The following is a 23,881-nucleotide window of genomic DNA, read 5'->3' on the forward strand; positions in this document are numbered from 1 at the left end:
ATTCCCTTATTTCATTAAACAATTCGTTTTTTTCAGACCGGGCCTCGTGTAAACCAGGATAGCTAAGGATAGCCAAGTAGCTGAGGATGGCCCTGAGTTCCTGACCCTCAGGGCTCCACCTCCCGAGAAGTGATATGGGCAGGCACACACCACCATAACTGGGTTTCTATTAAAAGTCACCAAACCCCTACTGGAAGGTTAAAGGCGACACTGTGGATATGGCTTTTGCTCTGAAATGATTGCCAAAACCTATCTTTACTCCTTTTCCGCTTCGTTTTCAGCTTGGGGCAAAAGGGTTCAGCACCGGGACACGCCAGTCCACCTACAATCTGAATCTCTTTGCCCGCTCTTCCTAAACCTCTCAAAACTGTCCCTTGGACACAGTTTCAAGTTCCTAACTTCTCTGAGTCGGAAGCTACTAACAGCCCTGCAGATAGAAGCTGCGGGTAATTTTCCAGTCTTTGATTGACAAAAGCGTGCGCCGAGCAACGACAGAAACCTTCCGAAAACCGGTGTGTGCGCGCGGATCTGGAAGGGAGGTCATCGGCGCCCGCCTCGTGGCCACACCCCGGAAAACTGGCCAATGGGGCTGGTGGACAGGCAAGCGCGCGACTTCGGATGAGCCCGCGACTGACTCGGGCTACCCCACAAACCGGCGTGGTTGACGTCAGCTATGCGCGCCGGAAGCGCGCGTCTCCCGCGCGCCGCTGGCACCAGGGAGAGGAAGTCGGGGCCTAAGTGGCCTGGGCTGTGTAGGAAAGGCTGCGGGCGGCAGCAGCAGCTTCTTGGACGCCTCGAAGGCGGCAGGATGGGAGACGATATGGATGCCATAGTCCCTGAGCGGGAGATGAAGGTAGAGATCGGCTGGGGCCTCCCTGCCTGCGGTAGCCCTGGAGTTGCCCTGGAACGCCCCCCACCCCCGCCTGCTTCCAACAGTTTATCAGGTTCAGAGCGCCGGCCTCACAGCGGCCGCAGTCCTGTGCGTGTCGCTAGCGTGAGTTCTCTCCAAGTGCGGGTCACTTGCCCTTAGGTGGGCTTGGCCACGCCTCTTAAGTTACCCTTGCTACTCTCATGTGCTGGTCGCCATAGAAGTAACAACGACTTTTTATTTATTGCGTGCGAGGTGCTGTGGCCATCGTCACCATAGCCCCTACAGCTAGCTCTTAAAGAGAGCAAATTGAAGTTCTGAAAATAAATTATCCAAAGTCACGTGGCCGAAGCCTTAAGTCTTATTTTAAGACAGGGTCTCTTGTAGTCCAACTAAGTTGGCTTCTGTCTGCTTGAGGCTGGTCTTGCGCTCTTGATGCCCCTGCCTCCACCTCCCAAGTGCTGGGATTATTGGTGTGCATCATCACAGTTGGTGTAGCCCCTCGCTTAGCTTTCTCCATGCTGATACTTGAAGGTGGTCCAGACTACCCAAGGTGGAACCAAGAAACACTTCTGCCTTCCAAAACCCCTAGTTAATTGAGATAGAAAGACAGTTTGGCCCTGGAAGTCAGCTCGAAGGCAGGAAATTAAAGGGAAGGCACTTGGCTGTAATGATAAGAGGGATGCCCCTCCCCCCCACGTGTGGCTACTGTATTGATAGTTGACTTATATAATCTGGCAGAATGAAAATACAGAACCATAGACAACTGAAAATGTGTGAATTGCAGAAAGGAGTTAGCCATTTGTGTGAACAGCGCGAATCGCTAGAATCGCAAAAATGCGTGTACGGGAGAGTGGCCCATATCATGCTTAGAAATAGTGGCTCTTTTCTGGAGCATCAGCGCCTGTACTGAGCCCCCTGATGGGCATGGGTCATGTTTGTCAGCTATCCTGGGGTGGAGAGGCCTTAGAACCACAGGATGAGTAGCAGTGTTGCTACCAGTACCAGAAAGGAGAGCTTTTTTTGTATTGCTTCATCACACTGGCCCTCCACACAAAGGCCATCAAGACCCAGTAATATAATCATGACTATTAGGTTGATAATTACAAAGATGTGGGGAAAGTTGTGCAATCCTTTGCCCACTATATTCAATTAGATTTGAGAATATATCCGTCTACCTTTGCATAAATATGCATTAAACATGCACTACGAGGAAAATAGTATGTGTGGTTGTGCCAGACACTGTTTATGAGACATACCATATGGCTCAATAGAAACAAAGTTTCTCTTGGAGCTGTCACATTCTTTTCACTAAAACCCTGATCTAAAGATGGGTTTATTGGGTGGGGTGGGGCACAAATGCAGCTTAGCAAAGTGATTACAGACTAACAAAGTATGGGATTGTTGAATCCCCAGGAACTGGAGTTACAGTTGTGAGCTGCTATGTAGATGCTGGAAACTGAATCCAGATCTTTTGCAATAGCAGCTAGTGATCTTAACCACTGAGCCCTCTATCCAGCCCTCGGTATTTCATTCAACAAATGTTAATGAATATTAAGCCATGCATCACCAAAAAATATAGAGAGTCTAAAAACAAAATTGCTGGCCTCTGGGTAATAGTGTATTTTGTTATATTGAAATTGTGTTTATGGACTATAATAGTAAACACAATTTAATTTCTTCCTTCCTGGAAATTAATCTTGTTTCACCCCCAAAACAGGACTTTCAGTTTAGAGCATTGAAGAAAGTAAGGATCTTTGACTCTCCTGAGGAGTTGCCCAAGGAGCGCTCGAGTGTGCTTGCCATATCCAATAAGTATGGTATGCTCTTTGCTGGTGGGACCAATGGCTTGTGTGTTTTTCCTACCAAAAGCCTTCTTGTCCAGAACAAACCTGGCGATGATCCCAATAAAATTGGTAAGCACTTTGACATATTGTATAGCAGAGATGGCATGTAGTGGCATGCTAATCGACTTGTTTCCTTTCCAAGACACAATTTTAATGTGAAAGTTAAAATTGCTTTTATGCTTAAGATTGCCTTGCAGAGTAGGGTGCCAAAAGCCCTGCCTTTCTGAGTTTTCTCTTTAACCCTCTGTGCTCCCGTTTCTGTGGCCTGTTCTCTAAGATCCGGGGAAAGAACTTACTGTTGTGCCATGCTTTTCTTTTGCTCAGTTGAACTTGAACTCTGGCTGTCTAGGAGAAGGCATGACAGAACCAACCCAACGGATGGAAATGTGTATTTGGGGCATTGTAGCAAAAGCCTCTTCAGCAAGGGCAATAGGAAGTCTTGGAATATTTAATGCATCATTACCTCCTCCTTATAGGAAAGTTAAGCGGGACAGTAGTGACCCACGCCTTTAATCCCAGCCCCAACCCCAGAGGCAGAGGCAGGTGGATCTCTATGAGTTCAGGGCCAGCCTAGTCTACAGAGTCAGTTCCAGGACAGGCTCCAAAGCCACAGAGAAACTCTGTCTCGAAACCCCCCCCCCCCCCAAAAAAAAAAAAAAAAAAAGAAAAACCCTGTTTGGGGGGAAAAAAAGAAAAGAGAGAGAGAGAAAAAAAAAACAGTTAGCAGGAAAGTTAAAATTAGTTTCCATAACTAAGAATCCAAGGGTGTATGTTTATGTAGATAGCAAAATGTTTCATATTGACTTGGATAAAGGATTGTGGCTGTGTGCCTAGAACATGCTGTTTTTTGCTTTGTTTCTTGTGTTTTTGTAGTTGAGACAGTCCAGGGCTTGAATGTCCCTCTGAAATTCCCCGTACATCACCTGGCACTGAGCTGTGACAACCTCACGCTCTCTGCATGCATGGTGTCCAGTGAATACGGCTCCCTTATAGCTTTTTTTGATGTCCGCACGTTTTCAAATCAGGTAAGCTACTGTAACGGTAAGCTGTATTTTCAGTTTTCCTCATAGACAATCTAACCTGGAAGCTGGGTAAACTGATGACAGGGCTGCTCCGTGGTATGGCTGAGGGGAACATTTCTGTTGGAGATAGAAGGGAGTGAAGAGTCCAGAGCGTAGAGAGAAGGAAATGGACTGAACATGGCCTGCAGACAGGATGTGGCGAGAGAGTAGAGAAAACAGTGAGTGTAGAAGGGAGAGAGCAGACTGGGAATAGCAGACTTATAAGGAGACAGGGTAGCTTGGGGGTGGGGGAGTCCATAGGCTGTAGGGAATTTAGGATAGGGGAAGAGGTTAGGTGCTAGCACGGGCTTTGAAATGTGTAACAGGTACTTAGATACTGAAGGAACCTGGAGGCCAGCTTGAGCTCTGATGTGCTAATAGGCACCATAGGTGAATGTTCCTCTTTGGAGGTAAGAGAAATGACTCCTTTTGGCAGATGGGAACCAGTTTCAGAAGTTCCTGAGGAATGCTGGCTCTTAATCTGACCATCAGAAATCCTCCTATCGTCCTGGTTGAGCCCATTTCTGAATATTTGCAGTTTGGGGAATTGGAGTAGTTTCCTTTTGACTGACAGATGCATCTCAGGTTGACATGTGAAGTCTTTCTGGATTAAAATATAGGTCACAAAAATATTCCTTAAATATAGACTCATAAGTCTTTGAAACAGAAAGCATTTTAGCAAAATATTTTATACTAAGCCCTGTATCAAGGTAACATTTCTTGTTTACATGCAAGCTTCTTACTTGAAGCTTAGAGATTTGCCCTGTGACAGACATGGAGCTAATGGAGAAGGCTGGTGTCAGTGTTGTTTGGTCTGGTCTCTCCTGAGGCAGGGTCTCTTCCTGAGGCAGGGTCTCTCCTGAGGCAGGGTCTCTCCTGATGCCGGGTCTCTTCCTGAGGCAGGGTCTCTCCTGAGGCAGGGTCTCTTCCTGAGGCAGGGTCTCTCCTGAGGCAGGGTCTCTTCCTGAGGCAGGGTCTCTCCTGAGGCAGGCTTTTCAGTAGCAGTGTAGACTGCTGACTATATGTTTGGGATTAGGTGTTTGTATGGCTTGTCTTTTTTCATGCTTCCTGTAGTAGGTACAGTGTCTTCATTTTACAGATGGAAAGACAGATTTCAGAGAGTTTAACACTGGCCAAGCATGCTAGCACACACCTGTAGTCCCTAGACTGCAGAAGGCAGATAGTGAGTTTGAGACCAGGCCAGGCTAAAGAACCTGTCTCAGAAAACAGAACAAATAAAACTCACCCCCACCAACAGCCAAAGAAAGAAATCTAAAAGCCTAGCCAGGGTCACTAAGCAGATCCGAGACTCCTGCTTTGCGTATCCCAGCCAGCAGTCCCTCTGAGTGTAGTGAAGTAACTGACGGCCTTTCTAAGTTCTGTGACTAATAGATCGCTATGCATGCCCTTCTTTTTTCCCTTGGTTATGAAGAACTAGAGAGTTTGATTTAAGAAAGGATGCATATTCAATCATTTTCTCTGAATCATAAGTGCCTTTGTGATTATTAATTTATTTTGCATTTATACCCTTATTTTAACAGGCAAAGCCACTGAAACGTCCATTTGCCTATCACAAGCTTTCCAAGGATGCAGACGGGATGGTGACTGATATGAAGTGGAACCCCACTGTCCCTTCCATGGTGGCAGTTTGTCTGGCTGATGGCAGTATTGCTGTCCTGCAAGTTACAGATGTGGTGAAAGTGTGTTCCACTCTTCCTCCCTCGGCAGCAGTTACATGTGGTGGGTAATAAAGGCTTCCTGCCCATAAAGTACAATAATGACAAGCTATTTAAAAATTAATTTCTGAATGGCCTTCTTTGTTTTGTGTGGATTGCTGGGGATGGGGAGAGGGTAGAAATTGAGAATATCCTTTATTTTTATAGTTAATGGTCTTGAAACCAAACAGCATATATGATTTAATTTGAATGTGCTTGGGCTATTGAGAGAAAGAAATATTTGAGCACAGCTCACTTAAAACTGGATTTTTGAGAATAATTGTTGCTGAGTGGCCATCTGGAAGTCATTTGTACCTCTATGAAAAGCACTAGAAGTAACAAATAGAAACATCAGGGTGATTCCTGATCATTTAAACACCTTCATTCTTGTCTTGCAAAACTCCACTGGTATGTCATTGGCTTGTATTGTTAAATTGATTGTACTTTCTCCACTCTGCTTGGGACGTTCTCTTTTGGGATGATTATGTTGCTCTCTAGATCTTGGGGTCTGCTTTCTTTTCACTGGGTTTTTAATTGGTGGCATTCTCTTCATAGTGTGCTGGAGCCCCAAAGGAAAGCAGCTGGCCGTAGGAAAGCGGAATGGAACCGTGGTCCAGTACCTTCCTGTGAGTTCTGCTTTGCACCTGAGAACTTTTCCTATTTAAGTTACCATTGTTGGGGGTGGTTTGGGAACATCTTTGTGACCTTTTTTTTTCCTTTTTGCTATGAATAAGCCATTTGTGATTGGGACATCTTAGTGTTAGAGTGCTTGGCTAGCGTGAGACCTTGGGTCCCGTCCTTAGCACTACAAAATAAGCAAAAAGGAATTTATATTCATTGTAATCAATTTCTCCATAAATGAGGAAGAGATTTGCCCTCTTTGCTTTGTCTTCCAGTCCTTCAGAGGCTCCATTGTCCTGAGTATTCAGGCCTCTTCTCTCTTATGTTTGCTCATGCAAACCGCTGGTATGGAAATGCGCTGTTTTTTTTCTCCCTTTAAAGTAAAACGTGCTCCTGCGCTATGCGCTATTTCCCTGAGCTTCATATTTCCAGTTTTCCCTTTTTTTTTTTTTTTTTTTTTTTGAGACAGGGTTTCTCTGTAGCTTTGGGGCCTATCCTGGAACTAGCCTCAAACTCACAGAGATCCTCCTGCCTCTGCCTCCTGAGTGCCGGGATTAAAGATGTGCGCCACCACTGCCTGGCTCCAGTGTTCCTTGATCAGTCTGTTTGTGCAACTTAAAAAGAAATAATTTTCAATCCTGTCATTCAGAAACAATGATATTTTAATAGGAAAATTTTCCAAATTCTATTCCTTCCCCTTTCTGTCATTTTGAAACATGATCTCAGTATGTTGTTCAGTTGGTCTTCAAACTCTTCCTCCTCTCACTCTGCCTCTTAAGTGCTGGTTCAATGGCATGCACCGTGGCTTCTTAAAATACACCAGAAAATGTCGGAATAAAACAGGAGGCATTTCTACTCATGACCATTCTTTGTTACTTGGCTTCATTGGAGACCTTTGATGTGTGTGAATGAAGTCTGTTTAGCAACCTGCATAGAGGAGCAATTCTACATAAACAGCTTAAAAAGAAATGGGGTTGAGAAGCTGTAACAGTCACTCTGGTTAAAGGACAGTCTTTATTTCCAACCCTCTTAAAGTGCGGTGTCTGGTTGTGGGCATCAAACAAAGCAGATGCTCTTGTTGCATTTTTTCCTCTTCTCCTTAGGGTGAGTTTTGTTGAGTTATTTATTTTATGTGCATTGGTGTTTTGCCTGCATGTGTGTCTGAGTGAAGGTGTCAGAACTCCTTGAACCAGAGGTAAGACAGTAGTGAGTTGTCATGTGGGTTCTAGGATTGAACCCAGGTCCTCTGGAAGAGCAGCCAGTGCTCTCAACCATTGAACTGTCTCTCCAGCTCCTGTTTTGTTTTGTTTTTTATGACAGGGTCTCACTTTGTAGACCTGACTGGGCTTGAGCTCAGAGATCCACCTACCTCTGCCTCAGGAGCGTTGGGATCAAAGAAGTGTGCCATCACACCCATCAAAAAAAAATTTTTTTTTATTTATTTATGGTTCTGAGTGTTTTGCCTGCACGTGTGTATATGTACCACGAGCATGCATTGTACCTGGATCTGGAACTCCAGTTAGAATGGTTGGGAGCTAATGTGGGTGCTAGGAATCAAACTCAGGGCCTCTGTAAGAGCAGCCAGAGCGCTGACCACTGAGCCATCTCTTTAGTAACTGGAAGTACAGGCAGTCACCTTTGCTTGTTGTCGAACATCATGTGAGATTGGGTGCATAGTCTTCTGGGAGGCATCAGCCTCTAAAATGATAATGCGGCTTACTGACTTTTGTTGCTTGTCTGCTTGCTTTTGAGGCAAGGTCTCTCTGTAATCCTGACTATCCTGGAACTCTGCTATGTAGACCAGGCTGACCTCAAACTTACAGAGATCTGCTTGGCTCTGTGGCTTTGGAGCCTGTCCTGGAACTAGCTCTTGTAGACCAGATTGGCCTTGAACTCACAGAGATCCTCCTGCCTCTGCCTCTGCTGGGATTAAAGGCGTGCGCCACCACCGCTAGGGCTTACTTTTTTATTTTTAAAAGCTTAGTATACTGAGGTTTTCTTTCTAGTTCTGTGCAGACAGCTACTCTCTCTTCAGAGGCTCCGTGGTAGTCTCCTGTGTAGACAAACTCAGTGGTCTTATTGATGGGCATGGGCATCAGTACTAGTAGCTGTGCACTGTGAGTGCTGCTGCATTGAGCATCTCATCAGCTCCAACGGAAGGGGTTCGTGTGAGCGTTTCCCTGGGTAGGGTGTGCTAGGAGTAGATGGTGCTCTCTTTGTTTGGGGGTGTGGAGGGAGTTAGAACATCAGTTTCTAGGCGATCTGATTGGATTTGAGTTACATTGACTTAAGCATTGTTTCATTTGACATTTTTCAAATCTTTTTCAGACTTTGCAGGAAAAAAAGGTCATTCCATGTCCTCCATTTTATGAGTCAGATCATCCTGTGAGAGGTAACAACTGCTTTGCTTATTTTCTGGCCTCTATTGCAGCCATTCTAGCCATATGAGATCCTCTGTCCCTGCTCAGGAGACTGTAGAAGCCAGTTTCACAATGTCATGAGTTAGCCAGGCGGTGGTGGCGCACGCCTTTAATCCCAGCACTCGGGAGGCAGAGGCAGGCGGATCTCTGTGAGTTCGAGACCAGCCTGGTCTACAAGAGCGAGTTCCAGGATAGGCTCCAAAACCACAGAGAAACCCTGTCTTGAAAAACCAAAAATAAAATAAAATAAAACAATGTCATGAGTTACTATATAATAGCTTGAAATAGATCTTGCATTTTACAAGAATTCTTCCTTTTCCCTAATAATAATCCTGTAGAAAACCTACTATTTTTAAGAAACTGGGCTAATTGATGCATTTGTATCTGTGAATTATCCTTATTCAGTGGAGTTTGAACCTTTGCTAAAAGCCATAGTACTTTTCTTTCTTTGTCTAAGTTAACTCTTGTAGCATGTTGTGACTATTCCAAACATAGATGCATTTAGCTGTATCTTCTTGCTGAGATTGGTGACCTAGGAATCGGGTATATGTTTTTCAGTTCTGGATGTGCTGTGGATTGGTACCTATGTCTTCATGATAGTCTATGCTGGTGCAGATGGGGCCTTGGAAACCTGTCCAGACGTGGTGATGGCTTTACTCCCGGTAAGCATGTGACAAGAACACCTCTGTTTGCCAAGGATCACAGAAGTCGTCTAATAAGCTAACTTAGAATTAAATCCCTTTCCTTATTGGCTGTGATTGTAGAGTCAGGTGTAAGGTTTCAGTGTTATACTGTGGGCCTGGGACCAAAATGATGGTGTTCATTTAGAGCACTGACTTTGTAACTGTTCTCTTGCTTAAGCAATCATTTGGGGTCTTGCTTATAGTTTTCAAGGTTAGTCCATGTTCATGATGGCAGGAGGCAGACAGGCATGGCACTGGAGAGGTAGCCAGAGAGAGAGACTCTTGGCCTAGTGTGGGCCTTTGAAACCTTCAAGCCTGCTCCCCATTGACAAACTTCATGCAACAAGGCCACACCTTGTCTGAATCTTCCCCAAAGTTCCACTAACTGGGGATCAAGCATTCAGGCATATGTACCCATGGGGGCGAGTCTTCTTCAGACCACCACAGGCTTGGGGTGTGTGTGTGTGTGTGTGTGTGTGTGTGTGTGTGTTTGTGTTTGTTTTGAGGCCTGGTTTCTCTGTGTAGCCCTGGCTGTCCTGGAACTTGCTCTGCTGGGCTGGCCTAGAACTCAAAGACATTCACTTGCCTCTGTCTCTCTAGTGCTGGGGTTAAAGGCGTGCACCACTACCGTCTGGCCCTATTATGAGGTACAGGTAGTTTGGGCACTGCTTTAAAACAGGGGACCAGGTCAGAGTCCTTGCTTTTAAGGATCCCATGTGCTAATGAATGGGGGAGTTAATAATCTGTAGTCAGAGTCATGGAGAGATGAAAGTGGGATCCACAAGATTACTTAGAAATATTAGAGAAAAAGACACCTAAAAAGGCCTTCTTGAAAAACAAACAACATTATTTAGTGTTCCTCCTTTAGAGCTTCTACTATTGGGAGTTTTTTCCAGTTCTTCCTTAATAAGTCTGTTTGCTCTGCTTAAGAAAGAGAATTTTAATCCTACCATTCAAAAACAACTTGATATTTTTATGTACAGATTTCCAGTTCTCCACTCTGTTTTCTATCTTGGTATAGTCCAGTTGGTCCTCAGACTTTTTTTTAAAAATAATTTATTTAGCTTTTTTTCTAATGTGCATTAGCATGAAGATATCAGATTCCAAAAAACTGGAGTTACAGACAGTTGTGAGCTGCCATGTTGTGTTTGGAGGCTGCTCGTTTGCTCCTGGCCGGTTAGTCCTGAAATAATCAGTCAGAAACTGTATTATTTGATTCATTGCTTGGCCAATAGCTTAAGAGTATTTCTAGCTAACTTAAATTAATCTTAAATTAACCCATTTCTATTAATCTGTGTATTGCCACATGGCTATGGCTTACTGGCAAGGTTCTAGTGCGACTGTCTCCTATGGAGGGCTACATGGCTTCCCTGTCTCTCTTAGGAGAATTGGGTCAGTTATGCCTCACCACTACCACTGCTCCCAGCATGGGGTTAGTGTGTGGTGGGTCCACACATTAGTCCTTGCCAGTATGGGAAAAGGTGCCTTTGTGAATTTTTTTCTTATTTTTTTCTTTTTGAGACAGGGTCATTTACACTGTAGCCCAGGGTGAACTAGAACTCACTCTATCCCAGGATGGCCTGAAATTTTCAACAGTCCTGCTTTAACCTTCCAACTGCTAGGCTTATAAGGGTGAGCCACCATACCAGGTTGTTGTAGTAATTCTCTTGGATATCTGCTGAGGTCCAGTTTAAAATTACGTTCATTGAGATGTTTTTGACAATCTTAGTAACTCCCTTCCTTGGGAGTAGCATTGAGACCACTGCTGGCCGAGTGCTGGTGCTTCCTGCAGCAGACGGAGAGTGCTTGACGAAGCCGTCTTCATAGCACTCGGGACCTAAGGAAGCTGGTGGCTCTGCCATGCAGGTGAGAAAGCCAGGTGGCACAAAGGCTGTCCTGCGGCAGGCTCTGGCAGAAGGCAGTTCCTCTTTGACTTGCCTGGTGATGGGGTTCCTATTCCTATGAGTGCCCTTCAGAGCTCATCCCTATGTTTGTGCACAGAAACTGCAACACGTTTCTGATTGCGCTTAAGTGATTGTGAGCTGGGTAGGAGTCCAGAAAATTTGCACATAAGATTTCTCTCCCCTCCTCTTGTTTATAGAAAAAAGAAGAAAAGCACCCAGAGGTATTTGTGAACTTGATGGAGCCCTGCTACAGCAGCTGCACAGAGCGACAGCATCACTACTACCTCAATTACATCGAGGAGTGGTGAGTAGAACACACACCAGTCTCTGAGTTCAGTAGGGAGCTGTTCAGTAAGAGAGCAAAGTACAGGCTGATAGGCCTCGATGTATTTTCAGCTGATTATGAAATAATGTCCTCATGGCTATGATGTCTACTTCCCAATCCTGATTTATTTATATTCAGTGTGTACTAATCTGCAAAGTCCAATAAATGTGTACCCACCCCTCCCCCACCCATTTGTTGTTTGAGGCAAGGTCTCACTGTTAGTCCTGGCTGTCCTGGACTCACCGTATAGACCAGGCCAGCCTCAAACTCAGGTATGCCTGCCTCTGCCTCCGGGATTGGGGCTAGGATTAAAGGCATGCACCATGACACCCAGCATCACAAAGTCCAATTTTCTCAACTGCAGTGAGTGCCAACCGTGACAGTACTGATTGTTTGTTTTGAAAAAGTCATTTGTAGCTCAGACTACCCTTAAATCTACAGTGCTCCTCCCACCTCAGCCCTCTGAGTGCTGGGATTGCAGGCATCAGCTGTCACCTGGGTTAAAAATGCTGATACTTAGGAACCCATTCAGGGTTTCTCCAAGAGCAGTTTACCTTTGAGGGTCCATTGGAGCTTCTTCTTGAGCTGGATTTCCTTGCTGTGGGGCAGGATTTTTGTGAGCCCAGACTTGGTTCTGCGTGTCCCCTGTCCTTACATGGATAGTAGTGGGTAGGTTTTCCAGGGATTTTTGGAACTGAAAAGCCCAACACTACATCAGGTACCTTCCATCTTCTCTCCGGCCTGCTAGGAAACTTTGCCCTGTGCTGTACTGTAGACCCAGTCAGGCTCGAGCTGTTGGTAGACTTGAATGTAATGGCTGTTTGGTTTTGTTCTTAAGGGATTTAGTGCTGGCAGCATCTGCAGCCTCAACAGAAGTTAGCATCCTTGCTCGACAAAGTGATCAGGTAAATTTCTGCTATTTTGTAACTTTGTGTTGAATGATGCTGTTTTGAGGGAGGTCACGTGGAGGTGGCTGGTTAAGACTGTAATCATGTCCCTTTCATGGAGCTTTTAATGCAAAGGCTAAAGGATAAAATGCCTCGAGCAATAGCTTCTCCCTTCCTTCCCCTCCCCTCTTACACATGGCTTTACGGTGTTGGAGATTGGACCCAGAGCTTTGTGCATGCACACCAAGCTGCACCCCAACCTTGGTGTCTTTTCTCGTTCCCCTCGGTCCCATTTTCATAGTGCCTTTTCAGCTGTTCTCGCTGGCTCCTGTTGGCGGTCCCCGCACTGCCACTGTCTGCATGCTGGTCTGTAATGTTTTCAGATCACTTTTGTTTTGCTTGGAGGCTTACTTAAGAGTTAGAGTTGGCTTGGTTTGCAGCCTTGTGACTGTACCTTGAATACTCCTGTCCATGAATACAGCCATGTAGTATGAGTGTGTACTCTTCTGGGCCTGAACAGCTTGTTTTCCTAGCTTCATTACTTCTCTTCTGTTTCCTCTGACTCATGCTGCCCAGCTGGCCACGACAAAAATCTAAACAGAATGTTAATGAATCATAAGACTCAGGAGTCATTTGTTGGATAGAATGGAGCCCAGCTACGAAAACAGGAGCAAGAGGGATGTGACTGGGAAGATGTAGAAGTTTCTCAAGGAGTGTAAGCAGCAGAACTGGCCAGTGGGAGACAAGAAGTCGGGCCCAGTTGCCTTCTGTCTCAGTGACTAGTGACATAGGCACCTGCATGTTTAGAAACTGCCAAATTGTGGCAGGCAGCCCAGACCTTAGAAGATGGGGCAGACACACTGGGAGCAGGTGGAGAAGTCGGCTCAGTTAGCCACTCAGATGCTGGGGTACTCTTGACTTATAGATGTTGTTCCAGGCCAGAGGTCAGAGCCCCCCTTCAGCACAGGAAGCTGACCCATGCCAGGTGTTCTCTGGAGCAGTGCAAAATGCTAAACAACACACCTCTTCCTGTTTATCCTTTTTTCCTTTCTTTTCTTTTCAGACTAATTGGGAATCTTGGCTACTGGAGGACTCTAGTCGAGCGGAACTGCCGGTGACAGACAGGAGTGATGACTCCTTGCCCATGGGCGTTGCCATAGATTATACCAATGAAGTAGAAGTCGCCATCAGTGAGTGTTGTCTGGTGATCGCTGTAGAAACAGCTGTCCTCTAATGGTTGGTACTTAGAAGCCATTGGCGCAGTTATACCTGCAGAGTGGTGGAGGGCGCATCATGGCAGTCAGTGTGAAGCTGCCCAAAGATAGCTACTCACTAATGAAACCGCAACCAGACACAGTTCACGTGTCTCCCTAGATTGAATAGGTAATATCTGGTTCCCTAGTGACCTTACAAGGAGTGTCACTGTCAGCTGGCTGTGCACCCGGTACTCAGTTAAGGGAAGGATGAGGGAGTAGAACTTCAAGCTCATGTTTTCCACGTGGGGCCTGAGCATGTTCTCTGAAGGTTCCTTTTCCCTGTGGAGGTCAGCAGCGCGACTACAGTGACTGAGGTGTGATGAGGCCTTGAAGAGTATTTGCCCGCTTGAACTTGGCCATATGGCTCTATCCTGGTCAGGCCCGAGTCCTTGTCCTTTCCCTGGTTTGGTAGGCACATTAACAACTCACTGTGTCTGTGTGTGTCCGCGTGTTTGCACGCACCATCTTTTTAGTTCAGTCCCCAAACCAGCATCAACCAGAGACTCCTACTTTTTTTTTTTTTTAGACAGGGTTTCTCTGTGTAACAGCCCTAGTTGTTCTGGAACTAGCTCTTGTAGACGAGGCTGACCTCGAACTCACAGAGATCTGCCTACCTCTGCCTCTGGGATTAAAGATGTGCGCCACTACCGCACAGGCAGAGACTCCTATCTTGTTGAGATAGTAATATTTTTTGTTCTGACAAATGAAGTTTGTCTAGAGATCAGAGGGTAGAGCTAATCACTAGTTAACCATAGAGGCCAGGCAGTAGTGATACCTTTAATCCCAACACTTGGGAGGAAACAGGAAGATAAGGAGTTTGAGGTCACACTGGGCTGTACAAGATTGAACTAGTCTAAAAATAGAGAAACAGAGCCATGAAGTGGTGGTGCATGCCTTTAATCCCAGCACTAGGTAGGTGGAGACAGGAGCCAGCACCCATTCGGTCTTTAGGGTTCATGGAGACAGGAGGACCTGTTGGGTCTGAGATGTCATAGAGTTGAAGTCTCTGGTGGCTGACTGCTCTGCTTCGCGGTTCTTTGCACTTTCACCCTCAGTAACTGACTCTGGGTTTTAGAATCACGCTTTAGGGTCGTGCTGAGCCCTACTTCCTGAATGGAGGGAGACTGGGGGAGTACTGGACTGCTGGAATGACCAGGGCCCAGCAGGATGTGGTGATCTGAGAGTGTCAGGAGATCTTGCTGTAACTGCTGCATGGAAGGCTGTTCACATCTGGTCAGCTGCTGTTGAACGGAGCGCCTCAAGACCTTAATAAGCAGGGCAGCTGCCCTTCTAGGCCTCCGTCTGAAAATGGACCTGGCCCTTTAAACCTTTGTTTTCTCTTTTGACAGATGATGAAAAGACTCTTCCTGCTGCTCCGGTTCTCCTGTTACTTTCAACAGATGGTGTGCTTTGTCCATTTTATATGATCAATCAAAATCCTGGGGTTCGGTCCCTAATCAAGACCTTGGAGCTGGTCTCAATAGAAGGAGAGCGACTGCCCAAGACGTCAGGTGTGTGCCTCCGTCTGCATGTGGTCATCCCCATGGGTGCGGTGTCTGCATGTGGTCATCCCCATGGGTGTGGTGTCTGCATGTGGTCATCCCCATGGGGGCCGTCTACCGTAGGAAGGCTTGGCCTGATGTCTGGAACAGTGTGTACATCTTTACCTCTTTTCACCCTGGCTTCTTTCTCCAGCCCTTACTAGACTTGACAGAGAAAGGTCAGCCATGTTGAGATCTGAATTTTAAAGGCCTGTATAATCCTTAGGATTGGTCCAAGGGGTAATGGACGCTGAAAAAATGTAACTGAGGGAAGTTTGTTGAGAGCGGAGAGGTAGTGAAGAGCCACTGTGCGCTGAGCTGAGCCAACACTGGAGAGGGCTGTAAACTCTAGCGCCCACTTCTGGCTCATAGGGTGTGGAGACCCAGTGTCTCTGGCTCACATTTCCTTTATTTCCTTCTTTTTGAGAACATTGTTAGATAATAATATATGTGTTGCAGAAAAATTAGAAAACCCAAGAACAGATTCCATAGACCATCAAGGAGGAGCATAGTCAGCATTTTGTGGTGGAATCTTCATGCACATACTGTAAAAGGAGCAGCGGGCCACTTCCCGGCTCCCCGGCTAGTTTTCACCCGAAATAATTACACTGGAAACTGTATTCATTTAAACACTGCCTGGCCCATTATTTCTTGCCTCTTATTGCCTAACTCTCACATCTTGATTAACCCATTTTTAATAATCTGTGTAGAACCACAAGATTGTAGCTTACCGGCAAGATTCTAACCTACGTCCATCTCAGGCCAGAGAATCATGGCGTCTGCTTGACCCTGCTTCTTTCTCCCAGCATTCTGTTCGGTCTACTCCGCCTATCTAAGCTGCTGTCCTATCAAAAGGCAAAGGCAGTCTCTTTATTTAACCAATGAAAGTAACACATAGACAGAAGATCCTCCTACGTCAACATACGGAGGTGCTAATTTGTATTATCAACGTCTTTTTATTTTAACAGCTTTATATCATTTGTGGGGAAAAAAGTGTCAAACTTGTTAGAAGTGCTTTTTTTCCCCGTATATTGAATTTTTTTTTTTTTGAGTTCTGTGAGAAGATATTGATACTTTTCTTCTTGTGTAACTAAAATGCCCATAATGTCGCTAGTCCTGCCTAAAGACTGCTGACCATTAGGGCGGGATGTGGCTGATTATGCTTGGTCATGTTTTCCTATTGTCCTGTAAGCCTGAGAGGCTCATACATCACTGAGCACTCAGGTACTTGTGTGACCCCAAGTAATCCACCAGGATGCTGGCATAGACTGCAGTGCTGTATTGAACTTTGGCTACCCTTGGTGAGTGCTCTTTGCATTATGTTCTGCCCTCACGATTTCCATGAGCACCTATACCTAGCTTCCCTAGTCTGTCTGTACAGCTGCAGGGCAGCCCGTCTGACGCCTGTAGGGTAGGTGTTTCTCAGCACTGTTCTGCATGAGGGACTGTGAACCATCATGGGGTAGCGGCCATTAGCTTTTTCTAGAGACTTTTCTCCTTCCTTCTCGTCTAGTGCAGAGATAACAGCTATATCCCCATGAACAAAAATGGAGTAATGAAAGTAGGGGATAGTCTGCCCTGGTACCTCCCAGTATGGCTAAGATGTAAGAAGGTTTGGAAGACATTGATGGTTCTGCTTGTTTCTACACGGCAGCTCCAAAGATGTGGTGTTGAATGACCAGAAAATAATGGGGTGATGGTCTTTGAATCCTCAGTTTTAATTGCCCTAGGAGGAATGTGTACAATTTCTTTAGAATGTTGCCTCTATTTTCCGTTCTAGTGTAATCCTAACGGGCATTGAATTGATTTATGTTTGCATGTTTCTTTAAAGGTGTTTCTTGCTGGTTCTGTAACCATTGTGTAAAAGAGGTATTCAAGTAGCCTACTGAAAGTAGTGTTAGATACTCTTCTGGAAGTGACAATTCACATCAAAAGGTTCCGTTTTCTTTCGTTCTCGTATCTTCTCAATGTTCCTAGTATCTCTCATGAACACAAATCGCATGTTAGCCTAACAGCCAAGTCTAACTATTGTAAATTGTAAGTGTATTTATTTATTTTTTAAAGTATTTAATATGTAGTTGAATTGACAATGGCCTTACAAAAAGTTGGGGAAGTAGAACAAATTCTAAACCAGCCTTTTTTGGGGAGCTGCTTCCCAGTGTTTCTGCATGAACACCTTAATTGTTACAGTTAAAATGTGGACATCATTGAAATGCTGATTTTATTTTTATTTATATGTTTTGATATTGCTTTATTGCTATTGGGATCGTACTGTGTAGTCCTGTCTGGTCTAGAACTCACAGAGATTAGCTGCCTCTGCCTCCTGAGTGCTGGGATCAAAGATTGCTATCCCCAGCATGGCATACTGATTTTAAATTTAAGCTGTAAACTTTTCTTAGGTTCCTAGCTAATTTTTATGGTTTATTCAGAAGAATAAACCATTCTGTTGTGTTTTGACTTTTTTTTAAAAGCAAAAAACTAAAAACATTGGGATTGTATTTACCTGCGGGATGGGAGCGCACACCTTTAATCACAGCACTCTGGAGGCAGAGGCAGGTGGATCTCTGAGTTCAAGGCCAGCTTTATCTTCAGAGTGAGTTCCAGGGCAGCCAGGGCTATACAGAAAAACCTCCTGCCTTGAAAATCAAAAAAGAAAAAGACAAATTTGTATTTCTTCTCATTCTTTAAATTATTTTTATAGGATTTATTCTTAAGCAAGGGATCATTGGGACCTTTTTTTATGGGTTTTGATTCATGTTGCAAAATGTTTTCTAAAAGTCCTGCTTAGTGTATTTGATCCCTGGCACTGGGCAAAGGCCTCAGGTCGACTTTACCTGCTCTCAAGGGCACCATGTTTTTTTTTTTTTTTTTTTTGTTTTTTGTTTTTGTTTTTGTTTTTCGAGACAGGGTTTCTCTGTGGCTTTGGAGCCTGTCCTGGAACTAGCTCTTGTAGACCAGGCTGGTCTCGAACTCACAGAGATCCGCCTGCCTCTGCCTCCCGAGTGCTGGGATTAAAGGCGTGCGCCACCATCGCCCGGCCCAAGGGCACCATGTTTTAATTGTGATATTTTAAAGGGAAGTCAAAACTTAAATTTAAATTTATATATCTTTTTTGTTTTTGTTTCTGTGTTTGTTTGTTTGTTTGTTCTGTTCAGTTCTGTTTTGTTTTTGAGGCATGGTCTCACAGTGTAGCCCTGGCTGGCCTGGAACTCTGCACACCAGGGTGACCTCAACTCAGAGATCTCCTGCCTCTACTGGAGTACTGGGATTTAATGTGAGGAAGCCTGGCTAAATTTATATGTCTCTTGTTAAGGAGATTGGATAGTTGTTTCTTTTTGTGAATTAGGCTCTCTGCTTAAATTTGTTAACCTTAAAAATATAATTGACAGCTTTTTTAGGAGTTAAAACTTAGTTCGTTTCCCTCAGTTCTTTTATTATGGAATACTTCGTGGACTGTGCCAGTTCACTGTTTGCCTAATGCATCTGTAACTGCTTTTAAGTAGTGTTCTGAGGCAGAGACTCGGATGAACTAGGCTTATGTCCTGGTTAATGAGGTAATGCGAACGAGGCTGACACCCCACTCTTCAGTTTGCGGCAGCAAATTTATTGTTTCTGTCCACAAAGTCCTGTTAGCCTAGTGCCCTTCCCCATTTTGGCCTTCTTCAAAATTTCACTTCCCTCCTTTTCTGTTTGTTCTTTGAGAAAAGGTTTCTCTGTGTAGCCCTGACTGTCCTGGAACTTATTATAGACAAGGTTGGCCTAGAACTCAGAGAGATCCAGCTGCCTCTGCCGCCCTCCTTAGTGCTGGCATTAAAGGCATGTGCCACCACCTCCTGGCAAAGTTTCACACATCTTATCCTGTGGAATCCTTGGAGAAACCAACTGTCCCACCTTTTGTTTTTTGAGACAAGAGTTTCTTCAGAGGCAGGCGGATCTCTGTGAGTTCGAGACCAGCCTGGTCTACAAGAGCTAGTTCCAGGACAGGCTCCAAAACCACAGAGAAACCCTGTCTCGAAAAACCAAAAAAAAAAAAAAAAAAGAGTTTCTCTCTAGCTCTGGCTGTCCTGAAACTGGTTGTGTGACCCACTGCCTCTGTCTCCTCGCCTGGCTACACCTTCTGTTTTCTTAACAGGCACGGTTTCCAACTTTATCTGACCTCAGCCCTCTCTCCCCTGCCTCTGTCATGTGACCACCAATTTAACTTTGTTCTTTTGTTTCTCCTTGGTTTTTGTTGCAGGAAGTTTTCCTACCACTCCAACCTCTCCTCAAGCCCCGCAGAACCTTGATGCCCCAGCAGCAGCCTCTTTGTCTCTTGCACCTGTGTCCTCTGCTGCTCCTACCACCGCCTTCCCTTTGCCGTCTGCTGGGGGAGCCCCTTCTGTGTTCTCCTTTGGCCCTTCATCCTTAAAGTCATCTGCTTCTGTCACCGGCGAGCCCCCTCCATATCCCACGGGCTCTGTGGGCTCTGGCACCTCCACCTTCTCTTTTGCCCCTCCTTCCAAAGGCTCCCTGTCAGCGTCCCCCATGGCTGCACCTGCTGCCCCCTTCACTTTTGGATCATCAAGTTTTAAGCCCCCCATGGAAAGTACACCAATGTCCAGCGCCCCACACACAGGGATGAAACCTTCGTTCCCACCCTCAGCCTGCTCTGTGAAAGCCAACCTGAGTGAAAAGTAAGTAACCTTCAAAGTTGGATTCTCTGATGGGATGGTCAGAACTACTGCACGGTGGCCGCTGGACTCGGTCACTGAATGGAGTACTGAGCAATCTCTGTGAAGGAGGGCTTAGCAGTGCACTGCAGCCCAGCATGTCTCTCGAAGGGGTTTTTTATTCTGTTAGAAGTTAGCACTCAAGCTGTTGGGTTGCTTTTTCAGACTGTAACGGTCAGTGTTCATTATTTTAAAAAGGGAGCCGCCCAGAGCATACACCCTGGAAACGAATGGGTCTTTTGTAGTTTTCTCTCCTCGTATCCACCCTGTCTCTCAGCTGTTTTCTGTGCAGCCACCAAGGTGACTTGTGCAGTTAGGGACACATGTGATGCCTCTCCTGCTTGACAGTCCTCAAAGGTTTCTTGTTGCTCTCCTGTACAGTTCAAACCTTTTAGCATGGTATCTGGTTTCCTCCAGCCCTAGTTCCAGCCAGCTTGCTCATACCTTATTTTTTTACCTCTTTATCTGTTTTTTTTTTTTTTTCTGTTTTCTCCACTAAACTGAGCATCTGAAAGGAATGTTCCCCTGTATCGTTCAACCTTGCAGTCGCAATGAGTAATAAACCATCAGTTTTTGGTTCTACTCGCCTCATTGCTGGGACATGCTGTTGCAGCCACTTGTCCATTGAGCGCTCTGCTCTGGCCTACTCATTCCTTAACTAAGCAGTCTACTGTTGGAATATTAGACTGTCTGCACACCTTTATTGACATGTGGAGTTGACATGCTTACTGGGCCATGGTGTCCCAAAGATGATAACCTGCTTGTTTCTCTGGTGGTTCTTTTTTTTTTTTTTTTTGGTTTTTCGAGACAGGGTTTCTCTGTGGCTTTGGAGCCTGTCCTGGAACTAGCTCTGTAGACCAGGCTGGTCTCGAACTCACAGAGATCCGCCTGCCTCTGCCTCCCGAGTGCTGGGATTAAAGGCGTGTGCCACCACCGCCCGGCTCTCTGGTGTTTTTGATACCCCGGAGATGATCATCTCAGAACAGGTTCTCATAGTTGGTTGCACCACCTCCTTAAAAACAATACAAGCACTTAGCTTGACAGGCTAGAAGATAAGTATTTCCTATCATGGAGAATTTGGCCTTTACTACATGCTTTGGTGGGGCTGTAGCTGATGCCATGTTCCTAAATGAGCAGGTAGAAACTGTGCCCTCGTATGAGTAAGCAGCAAATGCGTGGTTTGCGGTGACTCAGTGGAGATGAGTAGTCAGTTATTCTTGGTGTCACTGCTAATGATGAGCATGGAAGGACCCTCCAGCAGGCTGCTGTGATAGAGCTTCATTTCCATTCTCAGGTTCACCGCTGTGGCCTCCGCACCTGCTCATAGCTCCACGAGCACACCCCCCGTGTTGCCGTTCTCCTCCTCTCCCAAGCCAGCTGCTTCTGGACCACTCAGCCATCCCACGCCTCTCCCAGCGTCATCCAGCTCTGTGTCTTTGAAGTCTTCAGTTTCTCCCTCACCATCAGGTATTCTCTGGAGCCAGCGGCTTCTGTTTTCAGCGGAATACTGTTCAGCATTTTAAGAATCTTTGGTAATATATAGTGAGGCAAGTTTTTTTTTTTGTTTTTCTTTTTTTCCATTTATTTATATTTTTTGTATGAGTGTTGTGCATGTATACCTGCATGCCAAAAGAGGGCATCACCTACCATTGTATGGTTGTGAGCCACCGTGTGGTTGTTGGGACTTGAACTCAGGATCTCTGGAAGAGCAACCAGTGCTCTAAACTGCTAAGCTATCTCTCCAGTCCTGTTTTTTTTTTTTTTTTTCAAGGCAGGGTTTCTCTGTGTAGCCTTGCTGTCCTAGAACTCACTCTGTAGACCAAGCTGACCTCAAACTCAACAGAGATGCCCTGCTTCTGTCCTCAGTGTTGGGATTAAAGGCGCGTGCCACCATGCTTGTTTGTTTTGTTTTTACTTTAATGTTTTAATGTTCTGTGATTGTTGTGCTCAGAATTGGGAAATTCACAGTGGTTTCAGTTATCTTAGTCTTCACTTAGCTGCTCATGGATGTTCAAAGACGGCATCTTGTGGCGGGGTGCTCATCCTTACACACAGCTGCTGTAATGGAAGGACAGTTACTGAACTGCCCTTCGCCATGGCAGGAGCAGCCCTCAGTGACTCCCATGCTTACTGCTCCTGAGAGTCTAAGAACATTTTTGCCATCAGCCACTCTAAGCAGTGATGACGTACAATACTTGAGACAGGATTTAAGACTCCAGAGGGCAAGTGCACCTACCCTACCTTTCCCCTTCCTGTCCTATGTACAAGGTTGCAAAAACTGTAAATATTGTGGTCTTCACCAAGGTTCAGGGCTTCCTAACATTTTTTTGGGTTTGCTTATTTCTTTCTTCCTTTTATGTAAAAATTTTAAAACATGTCAGGGTTAATTGCAGACATTGTGAAACAGTTGACCTCTAGATATGTGAGCTCCTGCCTCCTAAAAGCCAGGGAAGGCTATCACAGCTCAAAGAGTTACAGCAGTCACATCTAGAGTCCATTCAGATTTACCACGGTCCCAAGTAAAGTTCACTCCCTGAATTTTCTGCGTAGTCTCAGTTCATTTCTTTAGCATTTATGAGAAAGCCAGCTCAGTGGTTGGGGACCGTCCCTGTGGATCTGATTGTTTGCACATGAGAGGACTCAGACTGCAGATCTGCCAAGCGCCAGTGGTGTGCATCCCCAGGCGCGCTTCCATTCAGGCTGACGGCAGCGCATGTTTCAGATGGGCTTGGTAGTGGTGCTTGCTGGGTGCATGCGTGTGATTACAGGTACTCACAGGCCAGAGGTGTCCGACACCTGGAGTTGTTCCAGGCAGTTGTAAACCACCTGAAGTGGACGCTGGGAACCAAAGTTGGGTTCTCTGCAACTCACTCTTCATTGCTGAGCCATCTCCCAGGCTCCCAATGCAGTTTTTCAGTTGCTTATTTGGGTAGCCATTTGTTTGGGTTTTTGTTTTGTTTTGAAGGCAGGGTTTCACTGTGTAGTTCTGGCTGGTTTTGAACTCACAGATCTGTTTGGCCTGCCTCTGTCTCCTGAGTGTTGGGATTCAAGGCTGGACCACCTGGCCTTGGGTAGCCATTTAGATGTGAATGTCTGGAATATTATTTTGGCAAATCCCGAATAGATAACGAATGAGGAAATTTCTGAATTCTTTGAGTAAGGGAAGTTTCTTTTTAAGTTTGCTGAAGTCACCTCACTAAACTATCTTGTCAGCCATCTTTGTGTTTTTGAGACAGGTCTCAAATGTGGCCTAACCTTGCCTATACGTTATCTGTAGTCTAAAGTGCCCGTGAACTCAGAATCCTCCCTTGCTGAGCCTCCTGAGGCTGAGATTATGGGTGTGCACCAGAGGACCCAGTCTGGTCATCGTTCTCTAACACCATTGTCAAAGTGGAGCCAGGGACAATGTGTAACTCCTTTCCTTAGATTTGGGGACAGATGTTTGTGGTGGCGGAAGTCTGCTCTAACTGACTTCTCTGGTCGTTTATGCATCAGGCCGATCAACTCCAAGTGGTCCAAGTCCAGTGCCGTCCATGGTGCAGAAGTCACCCCGGATAAACCCTCCCATGGCAAAGGCGGGTTCTCCTCAGGTATATTACATTCTCTCACTACACCTGCCTTTTACAAAGTTGGCCTTTGTGCTTTAGAATTCAGACGTGGGAGCAGTGATGAGGACTGCACAGGAGACGCCAGAGTATGTGCTTGAAGTTCTTGACACGTTGTTACAAAAGCAATTATCTACTTACTTTCTTTTGTTGTTTGTTTTGTTTTGTTTTGTGTTTGTTTTGTTTTGTTTTGTTTTGTTTTAGACTGTGGTCTCCCTGTGGTAACCTAGCTGACTTGGTGCTCACTCTGCAGTCCAGGAGGCTGGCCTTGAACTTATAGAGATCCCCTCTGTCTCCTGAGTGCTAGGATTAAAGGCGTGTGCCATCATGCCCAGTTTTTTAATTGAAGTCATTTCTGTAGAAAAAAGTCTATATGGTATGTGTACACCTCAGTAATTGTCATCAGGTAAACAAACTTTGAAAACCAACAAGCAAGTTG

The 23,881-nt window shown here is 45.5% G+C and overlaps 1 protein-coding gene across 2 annotated transcripts in view; it reads left to right on the forward strand.

Moving 5' to 3' along the window:
• Nucleotides 1-722: 722 nt before the first annotated feature.
• Nup214 (nucleoporin 214) overlaps nucleotides 723-23,881 on the forward strand; it is a 76,967-nt gene continuing 53,808 nt past the window's right edge. For both annotated transcript variants that reach the window (XM_041674541.1, XM_041674543.1), the window contains exons 1-14: nucleotides 723-853; nucleotides 2,589-2,784; nucleotides 3,589-3,740; nucleotides 5,318-5,516; nucleotides 6,047-6,117; nucleotides 8,441-8,504; nucleotides 9,091-9,194; nucleotides 11,317-11,423; nucleotides 12,283-12,349; nucleotides 13,395-13,521; nucleotides 14,937-15,098; nucleotides 19,366-19,801; nucleotides 21,132-21,304; nucleotides 23,333-23,427. In XM_041674541.1, coding sequence (XP_041530475.1) covers nucleotides 809-853; nucleotides 2,589-2,784; nucleotides 3,589-3,740; nucleotides 5,318-5,516; nucleotides 6,047-6,117; nucleotides 8,441-8,504; nucleotides 9,091-9,194; nucleotides 11,317-11,423; nucleotides 12,283-12,349; nucleotides 13,395-13,521; nucleotides 14,937-15,098; nucleotides 19,366-19,801; nucleotides 21,132-21,304; nucleotides 23,333-23,427 — 1,998 coding nt within the window. In that variant the 5' untranslated portion in view covers nucleotides 723-808. The remainder of the gene's footprint in view (nucleotides 854-2,588; nucleotides 2,785-3,588; nucleotides 3,741-5,317; nucleotides 5,517-6,046; nucleotides 6,118-8,440; nucleotides 8,505-9,090; nucleotides 9,195-11,316; nucleotides 11,424-12,282; nucleotides 12,350-13,394; nucleotides 13,522-14,936; nucleotides 15,099-19,365; nucleotides 19,802-21,131; nucleotides 21,305-23,332; nucleotides 23,428-23,881) is intronic.

This window comes from Microtus oregoni, unplaced genomic scaffold (assembly GCF_018167655.1).
Source record: "Microtus oregoni isolate MIOR12 unplaced genomic scaffold, Mior012 000025F_ref0000491, whole genome shotgun sequence".
NCBI lineage: Eukaryota > Metazoa > Chordata > Mammalia > Rodentia > Cricetidae > Microtus > Microtus oregoni.